We start from the raw sequence: 12324 nt of genomic DNA on the forward strand, positions 1-12324 counted from the left end.
GCAATTATGACATTTGGGTTTACCTTCCTGCCAATCTCCTAAGCAATATTAATACTTGACATTTGGACAGAGTTGTCAGCATGCCTTTGAAGACTTCTGATAGGTATTACCATTTCTATGAGTAATTAGCAGCAAATTATCAATAACTTGTAGTCTGGGGAAGTTCAGTGAATTGCCTATAGTTCCATAATGAGTCTGTGGCAAAGCTGATATTAGAAATGTAGGTCTCTTGATATTTAATACCTTATAGGTACTGAATTTCAGTTTCAACCATCAGTTTAAAATTCCTTCCAATTTCTCATCACCTTTCAACAGTTGAAAAAATCCTGGTCATACCCATTTCACTCTCCTTTTCAACATCCACTGTCTGTCACTGTTGTGACACAGGATACTGTTAGGGGAGCTTGTCATATTTTATGTTTTAAAGTTGCACCTGCTTATAGAGTGGTGAATTATAGTATTTTAAAAACTTTTTTAAAAATATATTCAGCCTTATTTAAGCATTGTCTAAGTTTTGTATCACCTCATTAACTTTTCATGTTGTTTATCAGCTGGCCTGGACTTGTTTTTGTAGAGCTCATAGTGCTTTTTATGTTACATCTTTTCTTTTTTATCACTGTGAGAAGTTCTTCTAACATAACATAACAATGGCCTTGTTACCAGCTCAACTTAACTGAACTCAGCACTAAACAGCTGAATAAGAGGGATGAAATGATGGGGTATGTTAATGAAAGGTGATAAGGGAGACCAATGGACAATGGCCAAAGTAAGACACCGGAACAGTGACAAATTAAGAGGTGTGCTTGTGATAGGTCTGTTGAACAAAAGAATATGCTGACAGGATAAAATAAGGGTAGTAGGCTGACCACAGAGAGACCAATCCAAAATCAAGGTGTCATCAAAGGAGTGAAGTTGAAGAAAAGCATAAAAGGAGGCAGCAAGAAAGGTAAGTGCCGTCGTTGTCATCATAATTCCAGACTTCAACACTTGTCTGGACTGTCCCAGACAACGATGCACCCTTTGCTTTCAGGAGCTGAGCGGTTGTCTTTTCTGTTGAGCAAAGTAACATCTGGGATTGGATGAGATCATTGTATTGAATGTTTTTCTCTCTCTGAATATAGAAACTGCTTACTAATTAAGTTAGACTTTGATTTTAGGACACTGAGTTGTGTGTCTTCGTATTTCATGTTTCACTTAAGGATTAATTGTGCTTTAATGATCCCTAAGCACGATCTGTTTAATTGGTGCTAACAATACTGAGCAAGGTGGACCCATGGTCAGACCTAATGGGGGCATCTACACAAGACACTAATTGTGCACTGCAAGCAAAAACCATACTAACGTACTAATACACAGTAGAATTAATCTAGTGTGCAGTAATGTCACAAAAAAGTGTGCGTTGATGCTAGTGTGCAGTATCACCAGTTATGGTGCATTAAGTTAGTATCTCCTATTACAGATACTAAACTTAATGTGCTGTAATTACAGAACATTAAAGAACGTGTAGATACACCCACTAAATCGCAATTCTTATGCTTTTGAGTAGGATGGCTCAAAATGTGCTAAGGTACACATATCAACTGGGGTGCTACAGTAAGAGCTGTTGGGTGGGAAGTGGCTTAGAAGATGACAGTATAAAACATTAAAGAAGTAATTAGTGGAATATCCTTATTAAAGTACCAGCATCTCAAAGTGGGTTCACAGTAGCCAGGGTTAGTGAAAGAGAGAGAACAGGTAGAAAATGGAAAGGAAGATGGTACCAACAATGAGAAGGAGTAACAGAGAACTGTTACTACAAACAAATAGGAGAGGGATTCAGAATTATGACATAGGCTGTCCTTGATCCATAGCCTATTTGTGTCACTAGACAGATTTTGAATCATACACACAGAGAATACAAGCAAACAGGGCCAGAACTATCCTCCATGCTGATTCATATTTCTTTGGGAACATGAATTGTACATGAAAACTAGACTTTCTGAATAGCTCTGTACATGGAACGAGACTAAAATTGTACCTATATTTAATTCCTGAATTTGCAAAAGCAGCTGGGCTAGCAAAGATAAGAAAAAAACAACTGTCACCTATAACAGGGATTTGAAATAATACAGTATTACTGATGTAGTGACAATTTTGATTGTACTTAACTTACTAAAAGTATAAAAATGTGGAAGTTTCTCTTATTTCAGCTGGAAACAGTAATGGCTGATGTCCCTAATGAAGCGGTAAGTAGTTAACACAAACGCTATTTTATCAACACTGAAAATCTATAAGAAAAAACAAAGGTCAGCAGAACCTTAAAAGAAGATATGACTTTAATTTGCTTTCACAAACATGGTCATTGACCCTTTAAATCATGAGCCAATTACAAGCATTGTAGTGCCATTACTAATTACATGCTGAGAGTGTAAATTTAAAATGGCAATTTCCATTTTCAATTCATCAGGAGAATGCAGGAAAATGAAATTGCATACTAATTAGTTCATGCATGTCAGACACCTGAAAGATAGGGGAAAAAACTGCACTCATTACAAGTGAGTTATAAGCAGAGTACTCAAACCTTTCATTTGCCAAGCTGCATATAAATAAAGAAATTAAATGACAAAGAAAATTGATAATGATGGCACAGGCAAAAATATCTAGAGGTCTGTGAATAATTATATTTTGGAGGACTTTGCCTATTATGTAAGAACTTCCTTTAGAATTTACCAGACATTAAAAACTATAATAGGGAAACAGACTACTTTTGGGGTTCACTACACTAAATGTTAATTTGCATTCTAAAAAAAGAAAAGAAAAAGAAAATAAACATGGACTTGTTCTGCAACATGCTACATAATCTCTGTGTTAAATATTCACTTTTCTTTAAAAGGCTGGTCTGAAGGTCCAATGATCTTTCACCCATACTGTCACAGGGGGAACCCCCTGCAGTAATCTTATGCAAGGAATGAACCAGTTCAGCTGACTCCATTGCACTGCAGTTCCATCACTCATGGTCAGGCCTGGATCCCCCACAGCAGTCCCTTAGTAGAGTAATTTTTTGTAGACGGGGAGGAGATAAAGCAAAAAAGAGAGTGGGCAAGGTTGGGGTTGAAGGTTTCTCTCAAAACCTGAAGGGAATTCAGCAAACTGTAATGTTCCTTGTCAGCAAGAGCAGAGTAGGTGTCTTACAGTGGTCCTGAATACACAGTAAGAAGCATTCTTGAGATGGTGAGAGCAATACAAAGGAAGCATGAGTGCTCAGGGCTGCTCTTAGGTGAAATCTGGTATGCACTGAGCTGAAAGCAGGGTAAACCCTGCTGGCAGAGGTCCTGAGAATAACAAGGAGGTAGTGTAGGCAAGGAGGCAAGCCCTTAGGCAGCACTCTGGTTTGGAGGTGATATGGAGAAACACATATGTCCTGGGTAAGCACCAGGGGTTGGAATGCTAAAGCAAATACACACAATTTTTAAAAAGTATATTCTGTCTTATACAAGCTGTCTAGAAATGAGCCTGGGGACTCCTTCTGTTCCTTTTCTTCTCATCTCTTGCCCATTGCATGACTTTAAGAGGGCAGATCAGTATTTGGCCCTTTAAAGAATGATCCAGGGCTTTGAAGCAAAGAACAGATCACAAACTTCATGAAGTGTTATTTGCTTAAAGTTTACGTCTCTGTCAAAGCAAAACCCATTTCAACAGAAGATTCAAGGGCATGCCTCCTCTACATGCATTATCTCCCTGCCAAATTTAGATTTTCTATCCCAAGGTACTTTAGCAGTAGCAATTTCCATAGAAAAGTTGAATTTATTTTTCTTAAAGGAGTTAGCATATTTATTTTGTCACTTTCCCTATGCTGCAAAGTGGCTCAACTTTTTACAGCAAAAGTAACTGCACTCAAGCTATAAAACAAAAATCATCCTAGGACAAAGATGAGCTTTGGAAAACATCACCCTGTCAAATAAAAGATTCAGAATATTGTGGCTAGGGACAGATATTACAAATCAACGGTATAAGTGATTGGAAACAGTTCAAACCTGTATTACAAAAGAAGTTCAGGGCACATAAACCACTTCCAAAATGGCCAAAACGTGGATGGAGGTAGTATCAGACTTAACTGATTTAGGTTAATTTGGCTTATTGAACTTCTGTCCCAGATCCCCTACTTTTCAAGTTAACTCATAGTCCCCCAGTATCCCAGGTGCTTTGCATATCTATTGTAAACCCCACTCACAGGGTGAGCAGGTTAGCCTTGTCTGCTCCAGCTGAGAAGGTAGGCATGCTGTAGCACCCTTCAGCTTCTTGTCTGAGCCATTGCAGGCATGTAGTTGCATTTCCAGAGTCAAAAGTGAATGTCTGTTCACTGGCTTATTGGTTTAATCTACACAGTTTAGACTAACCTTGGGCTTTTTGACTGTACTTAGCTGAAGACTGAGTTAAAAGAGAGACTTACAATAGACATGCTTAGATGATCTTCATTATAGTTATTTCTAGTGCTTGAGTGATAATGAGGCAAAGCTTTTAGTCTTTAAAAAAAAGCTTATATAGTTTTATGTACATACAATTTCCATTCTAAAGGTCTTTAAAAACACACACACACATAAACATACATGCAATAAACTAAAGAAAACATGGTATACCCTTTGAAGGAACAATTGAATAGGTTCCATTCCAAGACTTTGGAATGAGAAGATTTTTACAAGCATCAAAACCTCACCAATTTTTACTTCAAATACAAGGGAGAAATGGAAGGAGAAAGATACAACTTAATGATTTTTTTAAAAGTGCTCAAATACCATGGTCAGAATTGTTAAAAATGAACCGGATGGAATAGAATAGAGTATTAGCAGTACCTACTTATTAATTCTAGAGAAACTAAATATTTCAAACTGAATGCTTTGGGATAGGATTTTAAAAATAGTTTAATGTTGGCCTAACTCAGTTTTTTCCTTGGAAGCCAATAGGAATGACTACTTTGAGAACAAGCCAGTGCCAATACATGTGTAAACCCCACTCTTGAATACTAGTCATACACCCCAATTTAGAAGCTACTTGCTTAGTATTCTTAGTCTTTCTAAGTTATTGTCTCACTCTTCAGGAAATACTTCTGCTAAATTCACTTCCCCTTATTCTCTCCTAGTCTTTCTTAATGCATAAACTGATGAATTTGTAAACCACTTGATTTCATGGGAGGAAACTAGGGTCCACCCATCCCTAACTGGGCAGGACAGTCCCAAAATGGGAACTTCAAGTCCCAGTCCCAGGCTACATGACTCTGGGACAGCATTTGACCCAGATTCACAGCATCATGAAGGGATCTATGGGAAAAGGTAAGTTTCCCTTTGCAGATTGGCAGCCTTCCAGTCTGCAAGGGGTGCTTGGGGCTGCTGGGAGTGAGATGTGGGGAGCACCACCTGCATGTGCACACCCGCACACATGCATACGGTTGAGAATACAGCTGGGCAGTGTGGAAAGCAGTTCCCTGCAGGTAAGTTAATGGAAGCATATCAAGGCCCCCACAGTGAGGGAGAGGTGGGGAAGAGGCTGGGGGTACTGCCCAGGCAGGGTGGTACATGGGCCTGGTGCATGGAGTGGGACCGAGCCAAAGGTGGCTTGTCAAGGGGGCATGGGGGCGGCTCCCCATCACTGCATACAACCCTTGCGTGGCATGGGCTGCACATGTTCCCCCCAAATTTGTGTGTGGGGCAGGGGCAGATGTGGGCTGCCTGCTCCAGGCTCTGGGCTCCCTACCATGCTGCCCTCTGCCAGGAACCCCACACCAGCGGTGTGCTCCCTGCTCATCAGGCAGCAGCAGGGGCGATAGTGGCGTGGAGTGGTGCCCCCCTGGTGCTGCCAGGCAGGCAGGATCATATGGTGTGGGGCTCCCAGGGGAAGGGCAGCAGGACAGGATAATTTTCCACAAATAAAACCTATTTAAATTCATCCTCAAATTTCACTTCTCACTTACTGTTACAGTTAAGAAAGCAGTGGCAGGGGTGCAGCCAGTGGGGGAACCTGTGTGTCCTGGTGCCTGCTATGCAGTGCCTATGCCCCCTGTCACCTGCCCCCTGAAGCCTCTGACTCCTGCCTGTGCCCTGAAAGCTCTTGTCCCCTGCCTGTCACTGAAGCTTCTGCCACCCCTCTTGCCTCTGCCCCCCCCCCGAAGTCTCTGCCCCCTCCTTGCCCCATTGCTTATCATCCAATGCAGCTCCAGCCCCATTCTGGCTCAGGACATGGAGCACAGGACAGCTCTGGTTCCTGCCCCACCCCGGTCATTGAGCAGCATTGTGGTAGGTTGTGGCCCAGCTAGGGTTGGAGCTCTACACCATGGGCTGGAATGCGGGGGGCCATGTTGGATGGTAAGCAGCAAGACAACAGAGGCTATGGGGTGGGGTGGGAGGGTAGGGCAGGCACACAAGGGAGGATGACACTGTTGGGGATGAGGGCAGATAGTAGCTGCAAATTCAGCTGACTCCGACTCTAGGTCAGGTCCAGAGTTGGAGCTGTAGCAGCCACTTGCCTCTTCCCTCCACACCCTCAACTTGTACTCAAATCCAAGACAAAGAGCATTTCCTCCCTTTGCTGAATTGGGGGAAAACCTCACTTTGGATTCAAGTAAATACAGTAATAGGAAAATGGCCCCTTTCTCACGTTATCTGCAACTGGAGGCTGTAGCCCATATTATCACACAAGAAGATATATTAAATAACTCTAAGTCTTGTCCAATACATGCATCATTACAAAATGAGAACTACAGAAACAGTGAGTAATCTGACACTAATCTTAATACACTATTAATTAGCACAGAGCCATAAGAATTTATTTTTCATTGCTTTGCAACTTTTGCAGTCATGATATCTATAAAAAGTAAGTACCCTGGCATAGATGACTACACAATTTGCAAGACAAAAGAATCTGGTTCCCAAAGTAGACATGTCTATTTGAAACTTTCATGAAACATTTTCTTTTGGACAGAGATGAAGAATAGAGAATTTTTCACCCCAAAGATACATTTGAGCATGAAGTGAAAAGTGGATATATTTTGACCATAACAACAGTTTCCGCCATCTCCCCTACAACATACGAAACATATGAATTGATCATTTTACGTGGGCACACCTCTTGAATAGATAGACAGTGGGTAAAAATACAGAGTCTAGACTTGCTGTCTATGCTTGGTCAAAATGCCCAGTAAAGGAGGTAGAGGATTTGCCTGAATAAAAACTGGATCCATGACTTTTTTTTTCTTCATTCATGTGTGTGTTAAAGGCCATCTATCAACATCTGCTGCTGCTATGCTGCTATGGCTAATGGACTGACATGACATATATGTGAAAAGCAGGTTCTTAGATAAGTACCTTAATAAACCTGTTTTTAGGTCTGAGAGATTCTTACGGTTACAGCAAAGAATAAAGATAGGTCTATTTTTTCCTTTAGATAAAGATGTGTATATTTTACATGCAGTGTAGCTGAAATTAGTATCCTCTTTCCAACTTAATAACCCTCTTTAGGGTGCCTTTATGACAGTGAATAAGATGCTCACTATTAGTTTACCACTACTCTTCATCAGTTTAAGAGATTCTGGCAATTGAATCTAAGAGAACCCCCTCCCCTTTCTGTTTTACACAGTTCCATCTGTTACCTGTATCCATGGCCATCTGTCATTTTCTGCAGCAGTCCAAGCATTCACAAGACCCTTCTTATTAAGTCTTGCATAGTACGGATACCACTTCTGGAGCCCAAAAAGAGCTCGATGTGTGGATGATGCAGTAATCTGTTGGTTTGATACAATTCCTCCTTCTATTCCCAGTGGGCCAGAACATCCTGTAAAGAAAACCATGAATAATAATGAATACAACTGGAACACTTAATTATTCAGAGAGTGATGAGTGACCATGCCTAGAAAAATTCAGATTAATGGATCCAGGCTACCGTTGATTAAAATATATTACTACAAGCGATTTAAAGCAACTGAACAGTATTTTATTAGGAATAGAAAGAAGCAAATAACAAAGAATTCTTCTTTAAAAACTAACAAATTAGATGGAGTTTATGACCCTTATAGTCTGTCTTCCATAAACATTTGAAAGTTTGTTTTATGAAAGGAAATATTCCAAAATGTAAATCCTGCAACTGAGCACTGAAATATTTACTAAAAGCACATTTCAATTTTTATAATTATTGTAAAAGTCCCATCTTGCAATTCGTGCTAGTTAGTTCCCTGGTCAAGATGCTGCAAATCGTAATTGAGTATATAATTAGAAATGTATTTTATGTTGGTTAGTTACATTACTGGTAATAATTCTGTATGGATACCTTTTTCCTGAGTGGAGATTTTATGTGACTAATCATTGAAATACAAGATGCATCTTTAGTTGTAATATTCACAACTGTATTACAGATTTTTCTATGACATTTAGAAACAACATGTCTAAATACCTGAAAAATACTAATGGATGTATTTGAAATGTCTAGAAATCATGCAATCTCAGAACAGTAGCAAAGCCATAATAAGATGACTAAGAATTATTTAGTGAAAAATGTGAATTATTTCAAATAAGATACTTCTGTTCCTAAACAAATCAGAAGCAGAATAAAAGAAGGTGATTACATGAATTATTTGTAGCACATGATTTGTTCTGCAAACAAACACACAATCTATAGTTTTGTAGGCCATATGCACTTGGGCCATCTGAAACAGAATAGAAGAAAAAAGATACTCACTTGCATTTAGATTTTTCACATAACCATGTAGGCATTTTCATCTTAAGCATTAACTTTGAATGAATTCCAAAACATTACTGTGGTATCATCTTTACTACATACTGTGATAAGAGTCACAAACCTGCCTACAGAGCACGCCCAGAGCACCAACTTTTTCCCCACTATTTGTACCAAGGAATAGACTGAGGCTTGTTCTAGCATAATTTATCTCCACAAGCCTCAGCATCACTGCTTTCATACTGGCTCACAGCTGCAGTTGCAGCCAGTTCTAGGTAGCCTCCCCTTCAGGTTGTGAGAGAGATTTTAGGTCCCCCTTTCCAGAGAAAGGGCTAGCCTGGAATATCACTTACTCAGAGATCACTTATTTCACAGGCAACCAGTAACGCGACAGAGCAACAGAAGGATTTACTGTGTGGGAGAAAAGAATTATACAAGCAAAGCTAACAGTAAGTTTGGAAACAGAATGAAAAGACAAATATAGTTTCTTACCCTCTCAACTGGCTATACCCTAACCCTCCTGAGAGTCCTGCCAGTGTTTTTAGAGATCAGCCTTTCTGCTGATCAGTCCTGGATTCTCGGGCCGCGGACCCTTCTCTGTCTTACAAAAAATCCAAAACACCTTGATTCTATCCTAGCTAGACTCAATCCCCTCCCTCTCCCCCCTCAAGAAAAACCCCCCATACCCCAAAAACCTCCAAGTCCCCCTCCTCAGCTAGCATTATTTTAAGTGTTCACACATCACCAGAATCCTCCAGAAATCTGTGGCCTCCCAGAAGCACCTGGAATTCCTCTAGTTTGTTGGCAATTGCTCTCAGATACCTTTTCTATAGATGACTGACTTCCCCATTACAGACAAACAATGCCTTGGATGCCCAGTCCAATAATGTCTCCTTCTGCCTGTGTTTGGGAGTGGCATTTTTCCTTAATTATGCATCCCTAATTTCCTTAGTTAAACCATGTCCCAAATCATAAATATACAGATGGGTTGACATAATCTATATTGTGATAACAGCAACATAAATGGATACAGCATAACACTGACTTTCCAGTGAGACTATGCATGCCATATTAGTACATAAAAACAAAAGGAAACATTCAAGGCACCCGATTAACAAGTCACAAATAATTTTATTTAATTTGTTATAATTTAATCTAGTTTAATTTCATTCTTTAATTTCACTGTAAATAAACAGTGAAAAACTGACCATTGCAATATTCTCCTTTTACAGAGACTGTGGCCAGGGGATAGCACTTGGAGTCAATAAAAATATAAACCCTGGACATAATGTCCCACTTACAAACATGACAAACATAAAATAACTTGTTATACTAATCAGGTTATTGGGGCTAGGCACATGGGGTTTTTTTCAGAATAGGAGCACATGTTGGTTGGTTGCAGAGGATTTAGAGTTTTGTGTATTATTTCCCAAATGGAAAAAGTCTACTCAGGTTACAACTAAAAAGATGCTGGACGAAATCCTGTCCTCATTAAAAAAACAAAACTGTCTTCAGTAGTAGACCAAGTTTTTACCCAATAGCTTCAACTGCCAGCCAAAGTCTAGCTCTGCTTTTTCTAGGTCACATAGTAAAGATTCTGCATTCAGCACTTAGTTAATCATTCTGCTGATGTTGTATGAAGCACAATAAAATCCACCTCATTCTCCTACAGCCATGCTAGCTCTGTAATTGTTAGAGAAAGAAAAAAAAAAAGAAACCTCATCTTCAGATATGATGAAGAATGTACCTAAGCAGCAGCTATATTGAAAAGATGCCCTTTTTACACAAGCAACTTTTCTGAGTGAAATCTTACTTTATGGCTGAAAGCCTCATTCCATTCTAAGCTTTGTTTCTTAAATTGTTAAAATAACCCAATCCAGTTTGAAAATTACTATATTTACTTTAAAGGCAGGAAATCATTCAAATTTGAACAAAACACAGGGCTCCAAATGTTTCTAATTTTTTGTACATCTATTTTAAATTATGAATTGATAGACAACAAACAACAACAAAATGCACAAGAGAAAAATCTTAGCTGTTTGCAGCTTCCCATGAAATTATCCATCCATGAGAACAATTAATAGTTATGGTGCACAGGCAGGCCTAAAAATAAAGAAGTTATTAGGTTTTATTGCAGAATCACTAGGCATGTATTTGGATATGGATCAGGGAGTGAGAGGAGGAGAACTGAATGCCCCTCAGTGATCTTATGAAGGCAATCTTGAATTAGAAGTACCGTATTTTTGCATCCCACATTATGATACACTATTTAATAATTATATGCTGTTCCTTCATATTTATGCTAACAACACCAAGATGTGGGATGAGGTGGGCACACTGGAGGGGAGGGACAGAACCCAGCTAGATTTAGACAGGTTACTGAGCTGCGTGGATGAGAATAGGATGGAATTCAACACAGACAAGTGCAAGGTGCCGCATCTAGGGAGAAGGAACCGGAAACACACCTATAGGCTGTGCAATACCCTTCTTGTCAACACAGTGGCAGCAAGGGATCTTGGAGTCATTGTTGACTCCAGGATGAACATGAGCCACCAATGCAAGGAAGCAGTCAGTAAGACTAACCGCACCTTGTCATCCATCTACAGACAAACAGGTTCAAGGAGGTGATCCTTCCCCTCTATGTGGCATTGGTCAGACTGCAATTGGAGTACTGTGTCCAGTTCTGGGTGCTGCACTTCAAGAGGGATGTGGCTAGCATTGAGAGGGTCCAGAGAAGGGCCACTCACATAGTCAAGGGGCAGCAGGTCAGGTCCTATGAAGAAACGCTAAAGGGCCTGAATCTATTCAGCCTTCACAAGAGAAGGCTGAGAGGCGATCTGGTGGTCATTTACAAACTCACCAGGGGGACCAGCAGAAATTAGGTGAGCTCCCCCGGGCTAGGAATAACCGCCATAAATTGTTAGGGAGAAGGTTCAGGCTGGACATCAGGAGTATTACTTTATGGTTAGGGCTGCCAGGCTTTGGAATGGACTCCCAAGGGAGGTGGTGCTCTCTCCTACCTTGGGGGTCTTCAAGAGGAGGCTGGATAGATATTTGGCTGGGGTGTTATGACCCCAGCCCTCGTTCCTGCCTGGGGCAGGGGGTCGGGCCTGATGATCTGTTTAGGTCTCTTCTGACCCTAAGCACTATGAAACTATCTAACGTGTTAGTCTGACATTTACTTTCCATTATGTACGTTAAAAGCAGTCCTCTACATCTGAACTTTCAGAAATGATGGGGAGAAGAAGGTTGGCTTTGTAGATAAAGATACAGTCAGTTCCCTGAACTTTATGTCTGGCAGAAGTTAACATTCAGACTGGAGATAAATCTTTTAATTTCAGATTCAAGGTAATATCATAGAAACACTGTATTTCAGAAACTGGCTTCATAATCCAGCAAGTTATTTCGTCCAGCACTGGGTCAACTGCACCAATGTCACTTTCTTCAAGCTGTGACAATGTGTCTTCATAAATAGAGATCTTCAGAAGTTGACAAAGGTCCTGCTTTACAAGACTGTCAAGCTGACCACCCTCTTCTGCTGCAGTGAAACCTGTACTGTCTACCAACACCACATTAAGACCCTCAAGAGCTTTCACCAACAGTGCTTGGGTTGAATCCTGGGGATCA

The 12324-nt window shown here is 40.3% G+C and overlaps 1 protein-coding gene across 4 annotated transcripts in view; it reads right to left on the reverse strand.

Moving 5' to 3' along the window:
* Positions 1-12324, reverse strand: part of EDIL3 (EGF like and discoidin domains 3) — a 462394-nt gene that overhangs the window by 127513 nt on the left and 322557 nt on the right. For all 4 annotated transcript variants that reach the window (XM_090038214.1, XM_090038211.1, XM_090038215.1 and 1 more), the window contains one exon: positions 7619-7800. In XM_090038214.1, coding sequence (XP_089894340.1) covers positions 7619-7800 — 182 coding nt within the window. The remainder of the gene's footprint in view (positions 1-7618; positions 7801-12324) is intronic.

The sequence above is a fragment of the Crocodylus siamensis genome, chromosome 3 (genome assembly GCF_052110815.1).
Source record: "Crocodylus siamensis isolate JL-2025a chromosome 3, ASM5211081v1, whole genome shotgun sequence".
In the NCBI taxonomy this organism is placed as follows: domain Eukaryota; kingdom Metazoa; phylum Chordata; order Crocodylia; family Crocodylidae; genus Crocodylus; species Crocodylus siamensis.